Consider the following 24,612-nt stretch of genomic DNA (forward strand, 5'->3'; position numbering starts at 1 on the left):
AAGTCCAAAGGAAATGAATTCTTGAAGTGGGAGGATGTACTACGGAGGCAGAATAAAGGGCTGGTTCTCACAGAGACATGGGTAGGAAAATGACGCCCCAAAAGGTTGCAGTTTTTCCTCTGTCCTGAGTGTGTGTTAGGGGAGCCTTGACAAAGCACCTGTTGGCGTGGAAGAGAGGTCCTAACTTGGATCTGTGTTCATGTGCAAAATCTATCGCCATTGTCATTAAGGGGGCAGGGAACTCCCCTAAAAAGGTTTGAACACTATGAACTACTACAGCCACCTGTATGCAAGTCAGCACAAACATCACAGGCTTCTCTGGTGCAATTCTGTGCTTTATTTAGAGAGGAGGTTGGAAGAGGTGAGCATAGCCTCTGGTCTGGAATATTAAGGGTAAAAGACACTAACATTATTGTAAAAGCCAGCAGTCTTCAATTAGACATGGGACAAACATTTAACACAAGTGTGCAGTTGAGGACTCATTTTTTAAAACAACAACAAATCAAATATTTGTATGCTGTTGCAACCCACCTTGGATCAGGTTGTGACCTGGTAGTGGTCCCCAGGGTGGATAAAAATGAATGATTTAAAAAAAAAATCAATTTTTTTAATTTAAATCGGATTTTTTATATTTAAATCAGATTTTTAAAATAAAATGTAGTGTTATATTGTTTTAAATGTCGCAATGTTTTGCGGCTCCCAGTTTCTTTTTCCCCCTTCGGAAACGGGTCCAAGTGGCTCTTTTTGTCTTAAAGGTTGCAGACCCCTGTCCTAGTGAGACCATGGTGACTTCCACTGACTCCAGTGTAAAATGGATTAGCTCCGTCTTACCTCTCACAGTAGCTGGCAGAGAAGGTTTTGAGTTGGTTTTTTCGTGTTGGAGATTTAAGTTGATTTTGAATTTGACAGTTTCACCCATTTTTGTTTTTGATGTAACCAGTCAGAATTCCATTGATGAGGCAAGCCTTCAGCTACCCATTCATTCAGATACAGGGAGAAGATGGAAGATGGTTGTTATTCTAAGCCAGACGCAGAAAGTCAATGAACTATTTGACAGTATGGAGATGCCAAAAGGAAACCCAGTGGCCACATCTATTATGACAGACTTTTAAAGAACCAGGAGGAAACAAAGCCGTTGCCTGACAACCAGGGCCGGTGCTAGGGTTTTTTGTGCCCTAGGCGAGATCACCTTCGGGTGCCCGCCACGGCCAATCCCTAGCACCGGCCCTGCGGAGAAGCCCAATTTCGGGCGGCTCCCCCTCCTCCGCCACTCTGCCGCTGGCGGAGCGGCACCAGGCGGCGGGCAGGCTGGCCAGCGCCCCCTCCATTTCGGCGCCCTAGGCAACTGCCTAGTTCGCCTAAATGCACACGCCGGCCCTGCTGGCAACAACAAATACAGTTCAGAATCCGAATACATTGCAGCCACAGGAGTTAACATACCAGCTTCCTCAACCATTTCTCATAAGGCATGGTTTCCAGACACTTTTTCGTCTTGGTCACAATTCTCTGCACATCTACTTGGGAATATGATGCTTCAAGATATTTGATGGTATATGTTAACATGGGAATACATGAAACTCCAATGCTATTTGTGACAAAGCAGGCGCCAATTCCACCAGTAGGCTACTCAACCCAAACAGGGGTGTTTTAAAAAAGGCTTGCATTGCCAACACAGGTAGGCTAAGCAACCCAAGAACTTGTGAGTCTTAGAAACGTGGCAGAGCGCAGAGCTGGTAGGGCATAGGCGATGTTGTTAGCCCAACAGCAGGAGTAAGGTCCAGGTCTTCTTGAGATGTTCCAGGGGGTGGCTGGAAGGTGAATTTCTGCAGGAGACTTGTGAAGAAGAGGAAGAGCTCCATTTTGGCAAGAGTCTCACCTAAACATGCTCTCCGACCTGTAAGGAAGCACAGGCAGCAGAGAAACTGGGTTTAGCAGTTGCTTACTAACCTCACAAATACAGGGCGAGAGGCCCTGTGGAACATGTGTACTCTGTATCCACGGGGCATCTTTTAAAGGACTCACCTTTTACTTTTACTTTTTTTTACAAATAATATTTATTAGACTTTCCCAATTATAACCAAATTACCATCAAATTACAATACATGATTAAATTTTTCTCTCACCAAGAGGAGCATACCAAATAAACCCCCCTCTCACTAGGGTGAACAGTTATGATTTGCCAATTTAATCAATTCTAATACGCATATCATCTTAACCCCACGGACTTCCCCGACTCCCGCCCGTTGACTCCAACCTTAAACCTAATTTACAGTTATTACTGATTAATCCCCATAATATTTCCTCTCTTTCTTACATTTAATATTATTTCTTACAAAATACTTTTCCATATTGCAAATCCATTTCCTCATTTTTTAACTATCCTCCACACTCATTGTATTTCTAAGCTTCCATTATTTATTCCCCAATCTATTACAACAGCCTAATTAAAATTAAATTTACTTTCTTCCCCCCTTTATTCACCATTCATTTTAAGACCATATCATTGTCCATTACCGTTCCATATGTCGTACCATAGTAACAAAAGAATTTCAACAAAGTTCATAAGTTTTTCAACCCACCCCTACCCTTTCAAAAACCGAAATTCCAGAGTCCTGGGAAACTGGCTTGTACTCCATTCTTATCTCATATGTCCTTGAGAGTTTTTCAACAACCAAAGTCCGTACTGCCTTCCGCCGGACATTCTTTTTTTCCTACAGTTTTCCCATTTTTTCTTCTTGATGTTTTCTGCCTCCTTGTTTTTCCTTCTTTCCTCGACGGGTTGAATCCACCATTTTTTCCTCGGATTTTCTTCTCTTCATTGTAGTTTTCCTTATAGCTCTCACAAAAGGTCCTAAATTCTTTTTCCTGCACAGCTAAGTCCACAGCTGGTACTGTCCCCGTTAGCTGGTTTAGCTGATTAATTCCTTCCGTTAACTTGCACAAAAGTTCCAAAACTTTGAGTTTGAAATCTTTAGTCCATTTCCTTTTGGGCATCCTCAAAATCCATAAAAATCCATAAAGTCAATAAAAACCATAAAGTCCATAAGGTCAGTAAAGTCAATAAAGTCCTTAAAATCCAACAAGCTTATGCAGTCCAAATATTATTTCCAAGAGAGTGCAATATATCTTATAAGCTTCAGAAATTTCCTATTTACAAAGTCAATAAATTGCTTCGGAATTCAAAGTTACACTGCTTCCACTTTTTTCAACGTTAAGGGAACCGACTTCCGTTTTTAGAGTTCCCGAAACTTTCCGAATTTAAAATCAATTTTCGTATTTTTATCCCAATCGGTACTTACAGAGTCCAATTGACCGAATTTCTGAAGAATTTGGCGCTCTCCCCCGTCGGTACCACTACTTCCCGCTACGGGGCTAGCGATAGACCCACAGCCCCCACGCCTTCAACCTCGCTCGTCACGGCTGCCCTTACTAGGGCAAACCGGAGAGCAAGGGAGGCGCCCTGGGGGGCCTGCCGGATCCCATGGCACCAGGACTCTCCACCTGGTGTTTTTGGGGGGTCGAGGCGCAGTCTCGACACCCCCTTCCCCCGCAACGGCGGAGAAACCTCGGACACGAGGTTTCTCCTGACCGGCGAGGATGGCGCCAAACCTTTTACTTTGAAGCAGACTAAAATCCAGAGATAAAATAACATCTTAAAATAATTAGGAACTCCCAACACGAGACATCCTGCAATGCTGAATACCAGGGGTGGGGGTGTGTTTCTTTCAGCCTGAGGGCCACATTCCCTGGTGAGCAACATTGCAGGGCAATGGTGGCCAGATCTGGTGGCAGAAATAGCCACGGCAACTGATCTGATTCTTTCCTTTGCACAATCGGTTACATTCCAGGCACGTAAAAATCCCATTGACTAAGCACACACTGTGCAGGTATACACAAAAGGCGGGGGTAGGGTGAGGTGGGGAGTTACCTGCGGAGAAAGGCATGAAAGCATCTCTCTTTACGAATTTTCCTTCAGAGTTGAGAAAATGCTCAGGATAGAATTTATGTGGTTTCTCCCACTGAGATTCATCATGCAGCACAGAGGACAGCAATATTATGATGTATGTCCCCTGCAAAAACAAAGAAAATATGCCTCTGGGTTTGCAGGAGTAATGAGATTTGAGTTCATCTGAGAAATGTCTTTAGTTTGAAAAACTTTAACGTATAAACCATGATTATGTTCCTGTGATAATAGATCGATCGAAACACTTAAACATATAGTGCTTCAATGTCCTTTGGAAGAACTTATTGTTACCATTAATCCATAAATATCCTGGGCACCCGGCAGACTTTTATCTTGTTTTCTTATTGCAAGATACAGATCAGTATGTAACTCTTCAAATGGCAAAAAATTTAACTTCTGTTCCGACATATAAACGACGTAATGGTCTGCTGTTTGGAAAGTGAAATTTCCTTATAATTCCCACATTTAATTTTGTATCCTTATTATGGCTTTTATTGTCATTAATTTTTAAATTTAATGTTTGTATTTGTCTTAGTATTGTTTTATATGAGCTTAAAGCTGAAATAAAGTGATTGATTGAAACCATGATCGCCCACCAGAAAAGGTTTATTTCCCAACCTTGTGCTCCTTCCGATTGAGATCTGTTTAATGGGTTAAAGCTGATGCCTGACAGCTTCCAAAGGGTAGATTGCTTGCTTACAGTGGAATGCTATACAAGTCTGCACAGATGTTATCCACGCTGAAGTCCATGGGGCTTATTCCCAGGAAAACCTTAAAATATATTGTGACTAAAGGTAAAGGGACCCCTGACTGTTAGGTCCAGTCACGGACGACTCTGGGGTTGCGGCGCTCATCTCGCTTTCTGGCCAAAGGAGCCGGCGTATAGCTTCTGGGTCATGTGGCCAGCATGACTAAGCTGCTTCTGGAGAACCAGAGCAGTGCATGGAAACGGTGTTTACGTTCCCACCAGAGTAGTACCTATTTATCTTCTTCCATTGTGTGCTTTTGAACTGCTAGGTTGGCAGGAGCAGGGACCGAGCAACGGGAGCTGACCCCATCGTGGGGATTCATACCGTCGACCTTCTGATCGGCAAGCCCTAGGCTCTGTGATTTAACCCACAGCGCCACCTGTGTCCGTTATACTGTGACTAGTAGACAGTAATTCAGTCAAACTGATCACCTTTGAAATGAAGTAACCATTGAGGGTAACATCTGTAGTCGTGGCATGTGGCAGGACGATTGGGACGATGTTGGCAAATCTCTGGATCTCATGGACCACTGCATCTGTATAAGGCATTTTTGTCCGGTGTTCAATCCTTGGCTGAGAAGATCCAATAACCTTCGCAATTTCTTCTTGGACCTTTACTGGGGGAAACAAGATTACCTGTATTTCTTTGACTTTGGTCTCTCAAAATATTAATCTCTGAGTTCTCCGATTCCCTGGACCATGGGTAGGCAAACTAAGGCCCAGGGCCCGGATCCAGCCCAATCGCATTCTAAATCCAGCCTGCGGATGGTCTGGGAATCAGTGTGTTTTTACATGAGTAGAATGTGTCCTTTTATTTAAAATGCATCTCTGGGTTATTTGTGGGGCCTGTCAAGTTTTTACATGAGTAGAATGTGTCCTTTTATTTAAAATGCATCTCTGGGTTATTTGTGGGGCATAGGAATTCGTTCTCCACCCCCCCCCCCAAAAAAAATATAGTCCGGCCCCCCTCAAGGTCTGAGGGACAGTGGACCGGCCCCCTGCTGAAAAAGTTTGCTGACCCCTGACCTGGAGTCACAAATTTAATCTCTAGAATTTGACAAAGGTATTTTTAAACAGGACAAACAAACATTTTGGGCAATAACCTGATATACTGAGGGAGAGAAATGTATCCAGGATGATTATAAAATATTACTGCTGGGAATATCCTGAAGTATTAGCCCCATATTAGTTAATAGGTTGAAAACTGTATTAAAAAAGGTAATCCATCAAGATCAGGCTGGATTTTTGCTGGGAAGACAAATGAAAGATATTAATTGATATAATAGAATATTTAGTAGTGAGAAATGAAAAACAGGCAGCTTTAATGTTTTTAGACTCTGAGGAACTTTCCTGGGACTTTATATCTTTAAGGCTTTGGAATATATGGTTTGTGGAGACACTTTTATAAAAGGAGCGAAGGCAATATATACGGATCAATTAGTAAATAATGTATTGACTGAGAATTGTAAAAACTAAAGGAACTAGACAGGGTTATCTAGTTTATAACAGTTTTGGCACAAAGAATTTGATGTAATCAAGAAAATAAAGGAAGAAAAGCGGGAAGTGACAATAGAAATATAATATATATATATTATAAAAATATAAAATAATAAATTAAAAGCTTTTGCAAACAACATGGTGCTATTTGTTGAGGAACCAATAAAGTCAATTATGAAGGCACTGGAAGAGATTTTTAAAAAAAATAGAAATAGCAGGTCTTAAAATTAATAAAGATAAAACCAAATTCCTGGTAAAAAATATGAATGATGAGAGTAAAAATAAATTACAAAGTTTATCAAGCTTAAAGAGTGAAAAGAAGATTAAATATCTGGGTGTGTGGTTAAGAGCAAAGAAATAAATTTGTATAAGGATAATTATTTAAAAACCTGGAAAGATATTAAAATAAATTTGTAAATATGGAGTAGAATGAAACTTTCGTTACTGGGTAGGGTGTCAACCATTAAAATGAATGTATCACTGAGGATATTTTAATGATGATGATGATGATTATTATTATTATTATTATTATCTGAATTTATATACCACCCTATATCCAGAGGTTCACAGATTAAATCAAAATATAGAACCACAAAATACATAATCAAAATAAAAACAACCCAATAACCCCCCCCCCAAAAAAAACCCCACATAGAGCACTTTCAGAACAAAATACAGTGAAATTAGCCAACCACACAAGAAAGAGTTACTGAGGCGGCCATTTTGTTTTGTCTCTAGCATGATAATCTTTGCCACTGCCTGTGTAATATCATTAGACCTGTCATCCAAAAGATATTTAATATGTCATAGAGTGTTTCAATCAATACCAGTGATCAGCAAGACAGATGGTTTGAACAAATGGCAAAAAGATATTTCTAAATATAGGCTATCCGGCAAGGGAAAGAATAAGAATAAAATATAAAATATTGATAGATGCGAAAGAGAGAGGGCCGCATATGAGATTATGTTATGAAGCACCTTGTCTGTACTGTTTGAAAGAGTGATTGCTATTGAATAATCCACATATTTTAGATTTGGAAGGTCACGATTATATTTTCGGTTGGCACGCTTACTTCAGGAATGAAAAGGTGAAAGTACATAAAGGTTTTACAAACCATATAATCAGGAAAAAATATATAGAGTATGGGATAAGTATAAAAACCTGAGATGTAATCAACATGGTTACAATATCATCATTTGAATGAAGTATTTAAAAGGGGTATTGGGTTGGGGGTTGGGAAACAAGCATAACAACTAGAAAGAGACCTGTTAAACTGTAATGTTAAAGTCATATCCAAAATGTATAAGATGTTATTAGAATAGGAGACAAAGGATGAACAAGTGAAATCTCCAATGATACTCTGGACCAATGAATGCATAGGAAAGTTTATCGAGCATGGATATAAAATTTACAGAATGTTATAGTTTAAGAGAAAACTATATGAAAAATAATAATAATAATAATAATAATAATAAATAATAATATAATAATAATTTATTATTTATACCCCGCCCATCTGGCCGGGTCTCCCCAGCCACTCTGGGCGGCCTCCAACAAATACCAAAATACAATACAGAGTCACAAATTAAAAACTTCCCTAAACAGGGCTGCCTTTAGGTGTTTTCTGAATGTCAGGTAGTTGTTTATTCCCTTGACTTCTGACGGGAGGGCGTTCCACAGGGCGGGCGCCACTACCGAGAAGGCCCTCTGCCTGGTTCCCTGTAGTTTTGCTTCTCGCAGTGAGGGAACCGCCAGAAGGTTGGGGGTGGAGACGCTCCTTCAGGTATACAGGACCGAGGCCGTTTAGGGCTTTAAAGGTCAACACCAACACTTTGAATTGTGCTCGGAAACGTACTGGGAGCCAATGCAGATCTCTCAGGACCGGTGTTATGTTGTCCCGGCGGCCACTCCCAGTCACCAGTCTAGCTGCCGCATTCTGGATTAATTGCAGTTTCCGGGTCACCTTCAAAGGTAGCCCCACGTAGAGCGCATTGCAGTAGTCCAAGCGGGAGATAACCAGAGCATGCATCACTCTGACAAGACAGTCTGCGGGCAGGTAGGGTCTCAGCCTGCGTACCAGATGGAGCTGGTAGACAGCCGCCCTGGACACAGAATTAACCTGCGCTTCCATGGACAGCTGTGAGTCCAAAATGACTCCCAGGCTGCGCACCTGGTCCTTCAGGGGCACAGTTACCCCATTCAGGACCAGGGAGTCCCCCACACCCGCCCGCCTCCTGTCCCCCAAAAACAGTACTTCTGTCTTGTCAGGATTCAACCTCAATCTGTTAGCCGCCATCCATCCTCCAACAGCCTCCAGGCACACACACAGGACCTTCACCGCCTTCACTGGTTCTGATTTAAAAGAGAGGTAGAGCTGGGTGTCATCTGCATATTGATGAACACCCAACCCAAACCCCCTGATGATCTCTCCCAGCGGCTTCATATAGATATTAAAAAGCATGGGGGAGAGGACAGAACCCTGAGGCACCCCACAAGTGAGAGCCCAGGGGTCTGAACACTCATCCCCCACCACCACTTTCTGAACACGGCCCTGAACATATGAAAATGTTATATAAATGGTACCTAACACCTAATAGATTGGCTCAAATGTATAAACCCAAATTGAATATGTGCTGGAAACGAAAAGAGAAATAAAGTACCTTTTTCATATGTGGTGGTCTAGTAATAAGGTTTGTGATAACCAAACCTTATTACTAGACCACCACATATGAAAAAAGCTGGTCATCACAAACACTCTTTTCAAACAACACAAGAGACGAATCTACACATGGACATCACCAGATGGGCAACATCGAAATCAGATTGATTATATTCTCTGCAGCCAAAGATGGAGAAGCTCTATACACTCAGCAAAAACAAGACCTGGAGCTGACTGTGGCTCAGATCATCAGCTTCTTATAGCAAAATTCCAGCTTAAACTGAAGAAAGTAGGAAAAACCACTGGGCCAGTAAGATACAATCTAAATCAAATTCCTTATAAATACACAGTTGAAGTGAAGAACAGGTTTAAGGATTTAGATTTGGTGGATAGAGTGCCTGAAGAACTGTGGATGGAGGCTCGTAACATTATACAGGAGACAGCAACGAAAACCATCCCAATGAAAAAGAAATGCAAGAGAGCAAAGTGGCTGTCCAATGAGGCCTTACAAATAGCGGGGGAGAGACAAGCAAAATGCGAGGGAGATCGTGAAAGATACAGGAAATTGAATGCAGATTTCCAAAGAATAGCAAGGAGAGACAAGAGGGCCTTTCTAAACGAGCAATGCAAAGAAATAGAGGAAAATAACAGAATGGGAAAACCAGAGATTTGTTCAAGAAAATTGGAGATATGAAAGGAACATTTCGTACAAAGATTACCACAATTAAGGACAAAAGTGGAAAGGACCTAACAAAAGCAGAAGACATGAAGAATAGGTGGCAAGAATACCCAGAAGAATTATACCAGAAAGATATGGAGGTCTCATACACCCCAGGTAATGTGGTTGCTGACCTTGAGCCAGACATCCTGGAGAGTGAAGTCAAATGGGCCTTAGAAAGCCTTGCTAACAACAAGGCCAGTGATATTCTAGCTGAACTATTTAAAATTTTTAAAAGATGATGCTGTTAAGGTGCTACACTCAATATGCCAGCAAGTTTGGAAAACTCAGCAGTGGCCAGAGGATTGGAGAAGATCAGTCTACATCCCAATCCCAAAGAAGGGCAGTGCCAAAGAATGCTCCAACTACCGCACAATTGCACTCATTTCACACGCTAGCAAGGTTATGCTTAAAATTCTACAAGGCAGGCTTAAGCAGTATGTGGACCGAGAACTCCCAGAAGTGCAAGCTGGATTTCGAAGGGGCAGAGGAACCAGAGACCAAATTGCAAACATGCGCTGGATTATGGAGAAAGCTAGAGAGTTCCAGAAAAACATCTACTTCTGCTTCATTGACTACGCAAAAGCATTTGACTGTGTCGACCACAGCAAACTATGGCAAGTTCTTAAAGAAATGGGAGTGCCGGATCACCTCATTTGTCTCCTGAGTAATCTCTATGTGGGACAAGAAGCTACAGTTTGAACTGGATATGGAACAACTGACTGGTTCAAAATTGGGAAAGGAGTATGCTTATTTAACTTATATGCAGAATTCATCATGCGAAATGCTGGGCTGGATGAATCCCAAACCGGAATTAAGATTGCCGGAAAAAATATCAACAACCTCAGATATGCTGATGATACTACCTTGATGGCAGAAAGTGAGGAAGAATTAAAGAACCTTTTAATGAGGGTGAAAGAGGAGAGCACAAAATATGGTCTGAAGCTCAACATCAAAAAAACTAAAATCATGGCCACTGGTCCCATCACCTCCTGGCAAATAGAAGGGGAAGAAATGGAGGCAGTGAGAGATTTCACTTTCTTGGGTTCCATGATCACTGCAGATGGTGACAGCAGTCACGAAATTAGAAGACGCCTGCTTCTTGGGAGAAAAGCAATGACAAACCTAGACAGCATCTTAAAAAGCAGAGACATCACCTTGCCGACAAAGGTCCGTATAGTTAAAACTATGGTTTTCCCAGTAGTAATGTACGGAAGTGAGAGCTGGACCATAAAGAAGGCTGATCGCCGAAGAATTGATGCTTTTGAATTATGGTGCTGGAGGAGACTCTTGAGAGTCCCATGGACTGCAAGAAGATCAAAGCTATCCATTCTGAAAGAAATCAGCCCTGAGTGCTCACTAGAAGGACAGATCCTGAAGTTGAGGCTCCAGTACTTTGGCCACCTTATGAGAAGCGAAGACTCCCTGGAAAAGACCCTGATGTTGGGAAAGATGGAGGGCACAAGGAGAAGGGGATGACAGAGGATGAGATGGTTGGACAGTGTTCTCAAAGCTACTAACATGAGTTTGGCCAAACTGCGAGAGGCAGTGAAGGATAGGCGTGCCTGGCGTGCTCTGGTCCATGGGGTCACGAAGAGTCGGACACGACTGAACGACTGAACAACAACAGTAATAAGGTTAAAGCTTACTGGGAAATGATATATAATGAACTGAAAAGATGCTTAAGCTTTTTTTAAAAAAACCAGAAGCTTTTCTTTTGGGAATTTTGGGATCAGAACTACCTAAACAGTATATAAATTTATTTATGTTAGTAACCACAGCTGCAAGAATGTTATTTGCGTAAAAATTGGAGGAAGAAGAGGTCCCAACAAGAGAAGAATGGATACAGAAGTTAATTGACTATGCAGAAATGGTGAAACTTACCATGAGAATAGTAAATCAAGATAACCAGTTTGTTTTTTTTTAAAAAAGAAGGGAATGGAAATGGTTTGTTGAGTACTGTATCTACAAACAAACTGTAAACATAGTAAGACATTGGCAGGATTAATGTAAAAATGTAAAATGTAAAAACCTGCAGTTTCAGTATATTTATGGGATATATACGGCAATATATATCTAAAAGAATATGTTGAGATAATTTGGAGTATGCAGGAAAATGAAACGAAATGTAAAGAACCACAGAAAGAGTTGAAATGTTAAACTTATGAATGCTGTAATATATGTATATATAAATGAAAATTATAAATATTTTCCATCTCTAATAGTTACATATAACTGGTATTAAGCTATCTCAGAATAATGGGAGCCAACCCAATGAAAAGCACTCACTCTGAATTTCAGGATATTTCATCATTAGTAAAAGTCCCCAGCGCAATGTGGTAGAAGTGGTATCCAGGGCAGCACCAAATAATTCGGCCACAACACTTTTTATGTTTCCGTTGTGGAAATATGCATTGGTCTTGTTCTTCTTCTCCTCCTGGGTTGCAAAGAGTATGAACTGGTTAAAACGAATGGAGTGAGAAAACTTCACGTGCAAAGATAAAAATGAATGCTTGACAGGACCCGATGATCCAAAGTATCATTGCACATCACCCCAATCGCCGAACAGTGAAAGATTCCAGGTTTTCCAGACTATGACATCATGATGAAAGAGGGCTTATTTACACATATATACAACCCGATGTGAGGTTTTGGGGCTTATAGGGTTAACAAGCTCAAGATGACGTCACACGTCCGGGTATTTCTGCTGTAAACGGAAGCCTAGGTGAAATGTGACACATTTGTTTTCTGCCTATGATGGAGGGGCTCAGCATGAAGACCCCGAAAAGTATTGCTTCTCCATAGTCACAGCTGTTGTTCTCCATCTACCATCTAAGAGAGGAGGTCTGGGAAGCTTGGCAATCCAGCTCCTTCACTGATACTCATAGTAGTTCTTAACTCCTCAGCCAAAAGCCTTTATTTAGACCAGGGGTGGTCAACCTTTTTATACCTACTGCCCACTAATGCATCTTTTTTGATGGTAAAACTTCCTTACCGCCCACCAGTGCTCAATGGAAGGTGGATTCAGCTTGTGCCGTAGAACCCTCTAGCATCCAACTAGAATCCTGAAATGCCCACTAGTGGACGGTAGGGACTAGGTTGACAAACCCCGGGTTTAGACCAGGCATAGGCAAAGTCCGGCACTCCAGATGTTTGGGACTACAATTCCCATCATCCTTGACCACTGGTCCTGTTAGCTAGGGGTGATGGGAATTGTACATCTTGAGGGCCGGAGTTTGCCTATGCCTGGTTTAGACAAAGGAGCTAGTGGCAGTATTTAGGTGACACGTATATCGCCCTCATCTCACAAAGAAACTTGTCTGACGGATTCAACAATAGATTCCTCCATTAGAATTAAGCCTCACTGGGTACAAGATCCCCACAAGCTGGAACGTACGTAGGCATCATGCAGACTGATCCCACAAACCTGCAACAGAATTATGTGAATGTATACATGGAAGGCATCATTTCTGGTGAACACTTGTGGAGATCTGAAATCAAGGTTAACATATAAGGTTCTCAGTTGGACATCTCATAACATCTTTAATATATTTACTCATAGTCTAAAATGACACAGAAATACCACATATTAATCTGGAACTGTTTCATTAAACTGAGATAGACAATGTGGTGCCCTTCATATTTTGGAGATTGCTACTCTCTTCAGCCACACTGTCCAACAGGAAGAGTAATACCAATAGACTTGCTGGTTGTAATATCTGCCTGTCCCACTGGGAGCCTGAGGGGGGTAAAGAGAGGAAGAAGAAAAGGGAAGAATCTTAACTGTGGTGATTAAGAGGTAGGAGGATAAATGCTCTCCCCAGGGAGGCTCACCTGATGCTTTCATTATATTTCATTACATCATCTTCCTATCCCATTTCCTGTAGCCTATGGTTTTCCATCCTTTCCATCCTGTAGCCTATGGTTTTCCATCTATTTCCAAGAATGTTGCCAGAGGCTCAATAGCTTTCAATAGCTTTCCCCTCTAATTTCTTCCAGTCATTTTCCAAACCTATGAGGTGAGGGGCTTTTTCTGTCCGTTTGTTCATTTCAATTTGTTAACTAGAATATCTCTTTCTAAATCCAATCTCTGCCACCTCCAATCATCTTTTAACATAATTCCATCAATCTCTTCGGGCTTCACAACAGCTCATTTCATTTGTTTCACCCCTTCATACAGCTGTAAAGCTGTTGCCTTCCATTTAGGCAGGGATAAGTCCAAGTCTTTCCCCAAAGGTTCTATAGATTATTTCCTCTGCAATTGCATCTCTGATCTCTCCAAACTTCTATAGATTATTTCCTCTGCAATTGCATCTCTGATCATATCTCTCCAAAACTTTCTGCACATCTCATCTCTTAACTGTGTCAGCTGTTCATTAAGGCATTTTCATATATTTTCAAGAAGAAATGAAGGAGTCAGTGTTTTTTGCCATGATGGACATCCACCCCACTTGAGCATCTGTTATGCTGTCCTTATGATGCATAAAATTCACTTTTGTTTCTCAGTCAGCATAACACGGGAAAGACACGAAGAAAAGTTTTTTACAGGTAGTGTAGATCGAAAGTTAAAAGCAAATTAAGGCCTATGTATCTGCTTTAACTTTTCAAACACATCAGTAATTAGTTTAAGCTTTTAGAAATAATTTCCAACCTGTTAGAACTCTGTCATTACCCAACCACCTGTTTCCTTTTCTGGGTGCTAATTAATTGATAAACAGAAACTCCAGTTCATATTCATTTCGAATCTTAGTAATGGTCAAAAGAACCGAAACCATAATTTAAGGGTGATTGTGCAGTGAATGGGCCAATGTTTTTGTGTGGACAGGCGGAGTCCCCCAAACCCCAGGCGACCCCTGAGCGGAATAATGACACAAGATTACGTGCTATGGGATTAAAATTGGCCACAACTTTATTAAGATTCAGATGTAGGGAGACCTTGGCTCAGGCATTGGGCATTTATCCTTCCCAGCCCCCAGCCGGGGATCTGGGAAACTGCAGGGTTATCCAGAATGTCTGGGCATTGGGCTAGCTCTGGAGAACATATGTTCAAGCAGAGAGCCCGCCCCCCCCATTTTGCCGCCCCTGGTGGGGGAGAGCAATGACAACCTCTCGGCATATGGACAATGCCTCCCTCCAATACCCCTTTAACGGGGAACCCTGTTATCACTGCCACACTTGGGGCGTAGAGTCACCGCCCCCCCCCATTTAGGAAGATGACTAAAGGATTCCACCCAAGGCCTGAAACCGCCAAAGTTGTGACGAATTGCTACAGGAAAGGTGAAATCTGCCAATGCAGGGAAATTCCTTTCTGGCCCTTCAACAGCGGCCTTGGCATAGCAGCGCCTGAGTGCCTGTGGAAAAACAGGTTAACCTGTAAAGTAAGCGTTAATTGAGGGAGTTGAGGGAGTTGAGGGTGGGAGAAGCTCCGGAGCCCGGCTGCTGCTTCCTGGTAAGCTACACTTTCTATTGTGTGGGCTGGGTAGTCCCTCCCCTTACCTGGCCAATCCCTTGGCTACGCCTCCCCCAGGCGGGATTGGACAGTTAGCTGGGTAGGCGGAAACCCCAGGTATCCCTACTGGAGGAGGGTGCAGCCAGCCAAACTACCAGGTGTCACCCAGGAATTCAGGGGGCTACACGCGACCACGCAAACGTCACCCCCTATTTAATGTGGGGAGCGGTCATTTCCTTGCTCCGAGATGCCTCCCACCCTCAAAGTTTCCTCTCTCCTCTGGTGTGAAGAATGCCTTCTTCTGAGCACATGAGGCATTATCCCATCACACCTTGTATTCAAAGGGAGTCTGGCAACAATATTTATGACTTGATTACCTCTTATCACTACATAATTATCTCTCTTGGCAGAAGCATCAGCAGCCGATGGTCAGTCTGCCATAATTCCACCCCTGGAAATTCATATAAGCCCATTGGCATGTTTGCTTGATCAGGGAATTTTTTTCCAGAAATGCTGGAGAGCATGCAACCTTTGCCCCTGCAGAGGCAAATTCTGTAACACATTAACAATGGCTGACTATTGGGAAATGGTAGGAAGTATGCCAGGTTGGTCCCTTCTGAAGTGAGATTTTCTGACTACTACTTATGCATTCACTTGCGAATATGTCTTTAAAACATGAATTGAAAATGTCAACGCTTATTCTGGGACAAATTAAAAGACTCCATTACCTCTTGCTGTTGGATAAGAAATGAGTCAATGAAGCTCCTCTGGTCATTTTCATCCAGATCTCTGAGGTGTTTTATGAAGGTGGCATTTATGAAGGCAAACAGCTCATCTCTGTTTTGAATGACAGTCTTATGAGCCCCCAGGAGAAAACCAAGAGCAGGAAACATGTTATACAGCTGAAAGGATAAAAATGTGAAAAAAGAAAAAGAGACATTATGAAAGCTCAGTACAGTTCTCTCAAGCTGGGTCTCTCAAAGCATGGCTGCCCAAATACAAAACAATGTGCATAAATCGAATAAAAAAACCTGTGAAATTCCCTGAAACGAGAAGTAATCGACTATAATAAGGATTTTCTGAGAGAAATTAGGCTGAAACAAATTAGAAAAACAAAAAAAAACCACCCCAAAACTGTTGTGTCGTGGGTTCTGGTAGCAATAAGTCCAGCAACACTTCTTAGTGAACAGCTCTTTATTATAAGGGATAAGACAAGACTGGGGAATAGGGGGTAGGGAAAGCTCTATTTATAGACACATTGGGACAGAGGGAAAAAATACATTTTAGCGGGAACCAATAATATTCAAACTTTCCGGCGGGACCCAATCAGGCTGTGGATTGTGATTGTACTCTTCAAATTGACCAATAACATTACTTTACCCGGCTGACAGAATATCTTATTTAATACACAAAAAAAACTATAAACATTCTAATTCTGGTTAGACTTAAAGGAAGCAAATAACAAAACCCAGTGGCAAAGGGTTGAGGACCCAAATGTAAAAGTTCTACTTCTGCATCTTCAAAAAAGGTTTGGAAACCTAGACTGCAGAAATTGAAAAGGGGGGGGGGAGATCCAAATTAAGCTGTGTTAGCTTTTAAAAAGGATTCAAAAACTGGGCTGTAAAAGCTCCTATGATCTACATGTTGCAGATGTTTTGCTTCCTTTAAGTCTAACCAGAATTAGAATGTTTATAGTTTTGGGTTTCCTACCCTTTGCCTTCGAACTCTGGTCATTTTGAGTCTAGTATCTTCCTATTTCCTTCTGAGGAAACTGATAATCTCAGTGAAACGAGGTTTTGTAGGTAGCATCTCGTTAAGGTTTTTGATTGTTTCTTTAGTTAATTTGTTAAAGCTTATTTTTTTAGCCTTAAGTTTTTTGATTATTATTTTTGTGGTTTATTCTAATTTGTTTAAGCCTAATTTCTCTCAGAAAATCCTTATTATTGTCGATTACTTCTCATTTTAGGGAACTTCACGGTTTTTTAAATTCGATTTATGCACATTTCTATTCCCGCAACTGTCTTTGGTACTATTGATTCAAATACAAAACAAAGCTTTTGGATGGCATTTGGAATGGGGGACGGGGTACCTCACGGCAGCGTAATTTATGTGCAACTGCGGGATAATAGGCTACAATGGTTCTCCTCTGGAGGTTCGCCTTCAGAGAGGGAGATCTGCCCTTGGAGGCCCCTTCTGAGCCACCATGGAACCAACTATCACTTGTTCTTCCTTGTCCTTGGAGTCCCAATGGCAGTGAGGCCAGAAAGGGTGTGTGCAAAAGAGACTTTGTGATAGTTATGGGATGACTGTGCCGTGTGAGTTTCCTAAATACTTTGAATCACCAGCAGGTTTCTCAAGATATCAATATTCTGTGTTTTGTAGTGAATCCTGAACAATATACAATAAACAGATTGCCCTGCCCACTTTGCATACACTGTTATTACAATCAACTGTTTGTTCATTTTAATTGGAAAATAGATTACCGTGACTGAAGAGCTTCCAAGAAGCTGGACATTTTCATTGACCAACTTCAGAAGTCTTATGTATGTGGGATCTTCATAATCAAATCGTTTGTCTAGTAGTATGGCCACTATCATATTGGCAACAGCTGCATTCATAATTGTGGTTGTCTCAAACGGCTTTCCTATACATAAATATGACAGTTAAACAAAAATATGTAAAGGGCATTGTTTTTAAGTCTGCTCTTTGTTGCCTTAAGTCCCCACTGGCAGCTTACCTATGTGTAGACCTCATTTATCAAAGAAACTGATTCTAATTGCTGCTGGATGTGGCCATAGCTCGCCTAAAATATGCTTGGAAGTCACAGGAGTTATTGGAGTACAATCTGCACACTACAGGAACAGACGAAATATAGGGAACCCTGGGATCTGTGCTTCTGGAAGTAACACAACGTAACGCAATAGTCTTGGCACCTTTAAACTATGGTAGTGTAGCTATGCACCAGAGGAAAACACCAACCGACCTTCATAAGATTCAAATTTCTTTATCAGGACACTGCATTCCTCAACAATTCTTTCCTCTAAGGTCCTCTTTCCCATTCCGTAGTCCCGCAATGTGCTTATAGCAAACCGTCGCATCACTTTCCAGTTCTCACCATTAGACATAATTTACCTGCAGAGATGGGAAGAAAAGTTTCATGTCTGCATGGCCATTGTACAAAAAAATCAATAAATTATCTTCTGCATTTCTTCCATGGAACTGAGAATGGATCCCAGCTATTCTCCCATTCAGACTCAGACTTCTGAGCTTTGACAAAGTAGCTGGTAGATGTGCAATCAAAGCATGACCTGAGAACACAATGATCAATATTCTGCATTACAAAGTGGTTACATAGAGGGTGGTTTGTACATCTCAGGCATTCCAGCAGAACTCAGCTTGTTACTTTGTAATCCATGGGTGGACATTATGCCTCCTTCATGTTTCCTCTCTGTATAGGTTGGGGCAGAAAATGTTCAGTCAGTTTCCCCTTGGTGTGTGGCATTACTGTTATTCACAATTCACATGTGACTACTATTACATTCTCCTGTCCCATTCTACTCCGGTTCTACAATATGACTGCTGGGATGAACGTGGGAATGGGAAAGGTTTGCTTTAAATGTTCTCCATGTTTGTTTCTTCAATAGAGCCCCACTGATCCACGGTGGCACTGTGGGTTAAACCACAGAGTCTAGGGCTTGCTGATCAGAAGGTCGGCAGTTCGAATCCCTGCGACAGGGTGAGCTCCTGTTGCTCAGTCCCAGCTCCTGCCCACCTAGCAGTTCAAAAGCATGTCAAAGTGCAAGTAGAAATAGGTAACACTCCAGCGGGAAGGTAAACGGCATTTCCGTGTGCTGCTCTGGTTCACCAGAAGTGGCTTAGTCATGCTGGCCACATGACCCAGAAGCTGTACGCTGGCTCCTTCGGCCAATAAAGTGAGATGAGCGCTGCAACCCCAGAGTTGTCCACGACTGGACCTAATGGTCAGGGGTCCCTTTTCCTTTTCCTTTTCCTTTTCCTTTTCCTTACTCCACTGAAAGTCAAGACAAAACACACACACACACACACACAACCTGGCCTGGTCTATTCTTTTTAAAATTTTAACTTGATCTGCAGAAATCCACATGTGACACTTTCTGTGACACATTCTCAGTCTAATGCCTGCAGATACTCTGTCAATGTTGGCTGAAATATTCACAAGGATTTTCCCCACAGGAAACAATGGATTTCGCTGACTTGCTTTGCAAACACTCTTCTTTTGAACCATTTCTTGGGAACAGATTGTGTACACCTGGCGGGAGCAGTGTGTGTTTGCAAGCATTGCCAGTTCCAACAGAAAGGGAAGTGCCTCACCAAAGCCTTTTCCAAGCTCTTGAAACACTGGAACGATGGGCCTGTCTGCAAATGCGTCTGCCTGATTAACAAGAGCCTCCTTTACTGTCTCATATCCTGTCAACACCACAGTTTTCCGGGGTCCCATTTGGATGCTGAAGACAGGGCCATACTGCTTTGACAACTGGAAGTCAACAGAAGAAAAAGTGAGAAACAGAGTTCTGGCATACCAAAAGAATATATTGATGTAAATCATCTGTGGCAGAACCAAGACCGCATTAGCTTGCACATTTACCTAAGAGTAAAGACTATTTTATACATTCCACAGAATCTAGTAGCACAGTTTGACTGTAAGAGTATTTTCAGTTTTTTAAAAAAATAACTGCTATTGAACTTGGTAGAAATTTCTTCCATTTTATAGTGCCATGGACTGAGCTGAAAACATATGACTTAAGCATAGTAATTTTGTGGAATGAACCCCCTTCTTGTATCTTTCCAAATCACCCAGCAAAACAGAATCCAAATAACATAATGATAAAGTAAAAGAGAATGGTCTATGCCACAATGCTCTTCAAGACATTTGCTACTAATAGCTGTAGCAGTAACAGTTGCTGGACTCATGATACAGCAGCTCAGCCCTTTCACCCAGTTCAGGAGACTTCATTGTGGGAGCAGCGCCGGGGCGAGAGAGTTCTTGATTTCAGGAATTCCAATCTGTTACCTCCAAGGATGTGGACAGGCTGCTTGGACGAGTGAAACTGACCACCTGTTTCCTTGATCCTTACCCATCCTGGCTCATAAAAGCTCTGCAAGTTGGTGAATGCTTCCCTCTGTTAAGGAGCCTTTGCAGACCCACTGAAAGAGATGGTTTTAAAATCGCTTATTTAAAAATAAAAATAAAAATATCTTTGGACCTGGCCAATATGGCCAACTTTCACCCAGTCTCAAATCTTCCATTCTTGGGCAAGGTGATTGAGCGGGTGGTTGCTGAACAACTCTAGGCACACCTCTAGGATGAGGATGATCTGATTTTAGCAGACACCTGAAGCTGTCTGTTTTGGGGAAGTCTTTAATGTTTCATGTTTTATCGTGTTATTAAACTTTTTAAAACTTTTTTACTGTATTTAAATTTATACCTTACATTGTCAAAGAAAATTCACATTAAAAATTACATAAACAAAACATACACCATACATCACATATACTTTCATTTCCTTTACCTCCCACCCTCCCTAGTTCCCCTCCCTCTCCCACTGTTGCTTCTCAGCCTTCCCAATACAGCATTTATATCATCCTTTTTTCTAACTGCATGCCCTTATATCTGTTTGTTTTTTCTATATCCCAATTATAGAAAAAACTAATGAAATTATGAAAATCTTTGAAGAATATTATAAATTATTATATCAAAAAGAAGTGATACGGTATAGAGATATTGATGAGTTTCTGTTAAAGTACAAATTACCGGAATTAACATTAGAAAAAGTTATTATGAAATTACCCTAATAGAAATAAAGCAAACAATTAAAGAAATGAAGAAAGGGAAAGCACCAGGACCAGATGGGCTACCAATTGAATACTACAGGAGTTTAGAGGAAATTATACTGCCACCATTGAAAGAGTTAATGAATAACAGTCTTACGAATGGAGGAATACCAACATCGTGGAAAGAGGCACTGATAACGCTAATACCGAAAAAGAATGCTGATTTAGAACTGCCTAAAAATTATAGGCCAATATCGCTGTTAAATTGTGACTACAAAATTTTTGCTAAAATTTTAGCTAATAGATTAAGTAATACATTAGATGATTTAATACATAAAGACCAAGTAGGCTTTGTAAAAGGAAGACAAGCTAAGGAAAATATAATAAATATAATAAATATAATGGAATGCCTAGAAAATAACAGAGGAAAACAAGCCGCAATACTGTCATTAGACGCAGAAAAGGCATTTGACAGGGTCTTGTGGCAGTTTATGAGGAGAGTATTAAAAGAAATAAAACTAGGAGAAAATTTTGAAAGGGCAATCAAGGCTATATATGAGAGTCAAAAAGCAAGGCTAATAATAAATAACAAATTAACAGAAAGTATAAACATAAATAGAGGGACACGGCAAGGTTGCCCCCTATCACCGTCCTCTTTATAATTGTTTTAGAAATCTTGTTAAAAAATATAAGAGAGGATGATAAAATAAAGGGGGTGGTGATAGGGAAAAAGAAACATAAGATTAAGGCCTTTGCCGATGATATACTCATAACAACGGAAGATCCTCTAAATAGTATACCAAATGCATTAAACAAAATAAATGAATATGGTGAACTGGCAGGCTTGAAAATCAATTATGATAAAACAAACATGCTTGTGAAAAACATGGAAGATAGAGAAAAGAGAGAACTATAAGAACTTTCGGGGCTAAAAATTTCAAAGAAAATAAAGTATTTAGGCATTCAAATGACTACCAAAGGCATCGATTTGGTACAAGAAAATTATCTGGAAAAATGAAAACAAATAAGAAATAAATTGGAAATATGGTCTAAATTAAAAATTTCATTATTAGGTAGAATTTCAATTGTCAAAATGTGGGTATTATCTAAAATGATTTATCTATTCTAAAATTTACCATTGTTAGGAGGGACGGGGTATTTTAAGGATTGGAAGAAAGATATCTCTAAATTTATATGGAATGGTAAGAAGCCCCGAATTAAACATAAAAATTTAATTGATCATAAGGAAAAGAGGTGGGTTTGGGCTACCAGACCTAGAGCTCTACCACGATGCCGGCAGCGTTATCATGGATTAAGGAAGGGATGGAACTAAAGAACAACGACTTATTACATGGAGAGCGATGGGGCTAGGCTTTGGATGGCAACTGGTATCTTATGAAAGAAAAAATAAACAAACAAAATGTCTTTATGAATAACATCATAAGAAAATCACTTCATAGAATTGGTTAAATATAAAAGATACCTTGAAACCAAAAACACCCTGGTGGCTATCCCCCTTGGAGGTTGTGAGTGTAAAAAAAAATGAAATATGGATGTAAATTGGCCAACTTATAAAAATTATTAGAAGAAAGGAAGGTGAACTAAAGTTAAAAGACTATGATGCAATCAAAAAATATCTAAGTAGTTGGCTACAATATTTTCAAATCAATCAGAGATTTCATGAAGATAAAAAAAATTAGATTTGAAAAAGAAAAATCAAATTAGAAGAAATATTATTGGATAAGGAAAAAGGCCATATAAAATATTTAGATTACATATTGCTAAAATGGAGACAGAAACGAGCAAGTTAAGGAAGTTATGATAAAATGGGGGCAGGATTTGGGAAAACCAATTATGTTGGAAAATTGGGAAAATCTATGGAGGGGGGATAGCCATCTGACACCCGGAACTATGATATCAAAGAAAAACTTATTAAAGATGCAATACAGGTGGCATCTGACACCAGTCAAGCTGGCCAAAATGTATAAAAACCATGAATAACCAATGTTGGGGCTGTAAAAAAAGAAACAGGCACTTATATGCACGTGTGGTGGTATTGTGAGGAAATCAAAAAGTTTTGGGAGATGATATAAAAGAATTAAAGAAAATGATCAAATATTCATTTAAGAAAAATGCAGAGACATTTCTTTAGGTATGATGGCAAGAATATCCTGGCAAAAGACAGACTTATAATTATGTATGCTAACAGTTTCAGCAAGGCTATTAATAGCAAAAAATTGGAAATCACAAAGAGTACCAGTTAAAGAGGATTGGCAATCAAAAATATTGACATATTATAAGTTGGCATCAAAATATGAGGAACTAAAGGGGATAAGTGAAATGGAGAGAGAGAGAAATTGGAAGTCATTTAAAGATTATATTAAATTGTATGTTGAGAAAGCCGATCTCTTGGAAAAATGTTATCGTGTTATTAATCTGTTGGGAGCCACTATGAGTGGCTGGGGAAACCCAGCCAATGGGTGGGGTATAAATAATAACGAATTATTAAATAATATAATGATGATGATTACTCAGTTGCGACAGCACAAATATTTGGGTGTGAATGCTCAGTAAACCACAAAGATAGGCTCAAGGAGGAGGCTGAGCTAGGCCAAGGTTTGCACCTGCCCTTTTGCATCATTGAAAATGGAGGGAGAGTCAAATGTGATTTGACACCAGACATCTTGTTCAAATTACCAGTTATAAATTGCAACTAGTTCCTATGACTAATTATTGGGAAAGATAAGAGCAGGTTCTGTAGCACACAAAGGGAGATAAGATTTATAGGCTCTAAAAGAATAAAATGTATTATTATTCTTTCTACCCCACACATCTGGCTGGACTGCCCCAGTTCCCTTTAGCCCTGCCATGGGAAGAACTGGGAAGCTTTACCTTTAACATGGTTCTGTAAGGTCTCTTCAGATCCATGATGTGGAGATTCCCAATGAGAGGTAAAGGCCTTGGTCCTGGTGGAAGTTTTTGGGAGCTCTTGTTCCAGAAAGTGCCCAGTTTCAAAACAAAGGAAATCATAAGGATAAAGAGAAACAACGCTGGAATCGGCTCTGTCCAATCATTTTGCTTCAGCGAGCAATTTTTTTGCAGTGGTTATAATGAAAGCTACAGTGTAGTTTGGTCAAGGACAATGTCTTGCAACTGCATATATATTATCCTAGGTACTGTCTCTAGAAAATCATTAAACCATCCAGTAAATATTGTCCCACTTTGGCACTCCAATTTTGTTTTCTTCTCCACAACTATTCAAAGCTGGTTTGCCTTTCAGTTTAATGATTACTCAAGTGAGTGGTTCTTACTTGCAGAAACTAAAGCTTCCCAGAACAGATTCAAATGGCACTTGAAGACTGGGAACTCAACACCCAGGATTATCTGTAAATTTAGTTTGGAACACTGGGAGTAGAGAGCAGCATTATGGAATTATTTGCAGATGAAATTATTCAACTTTAGTTAGGGACAACTACATTTTAGTTTGAAAGTGTCCAGTATTCCCCGAAATTTCTCCCATTGAAACACTCACAAATATTTTTCTTTTTTGCATAGTTTTTATTCATTCTCATCCTGAAACTGTTTAACATGGTGGCATTAGGGTATATCTTTGTATACATTAGCGCATATGACATGCAACAATATGAGCAAGGAAGGATAATAACTAAACAGTACTCCTCTCATGGGGCCCAAATCCATTTCTACAAAGGTTATGTGGCCCAGTTAAGACAAAATTCAAAGTATTTTAGTGGGTGTGACTAGATT

At 40.5% G+C, this 24,612-nt stretch overlaps 1 protein-coding gene across 1 annotated transcript; it reads right to left on the minus strand.

The window, feature by feature from the left end:
- Window positions 1-1,336: 1,336 nt before the first annotated feature.
- LOC117043222 (cytochrome P450 2K6-like) lies at window positions 1,337-23,918 on the minus strand. The gene is given in 9 exon segments (XM_033142685.1): window positions 1,337-1,894; window positions 3,929-4,070; window positions 5,145-5,329; window positions 11,877-12,024; window positions 15,765-15,938; window positions 17,520-17,680; window positions 18,020-18,168; window positions 19,368-19,549; window positions 23,740-23,918. Coding segments are annotated over 9 exon segments (1,467 nt in total). The 5' UTR covers window positions 23,878-23,918; the 3' UTR covers window positions 1,337-1,706.
- Window positions 23,919-24,612: the final 694 nt, after the last annotated feature.

Source organism: Lacerta agilis, chromosome 3 (genome assembly GCF_009819535.1).
Source record: "Lacerta agilis isolate rLacAgi1 chromosome 3, rLacAgi1.pri, whole genome shotgun sequence".
NCBI classification, from domain to species: domain Eukaryota; kingdom Metazoa; phylum Chordata; class Lepidosauria; order Squamata; family Lacertidae; genus Lacerta; species Lacerta agilis.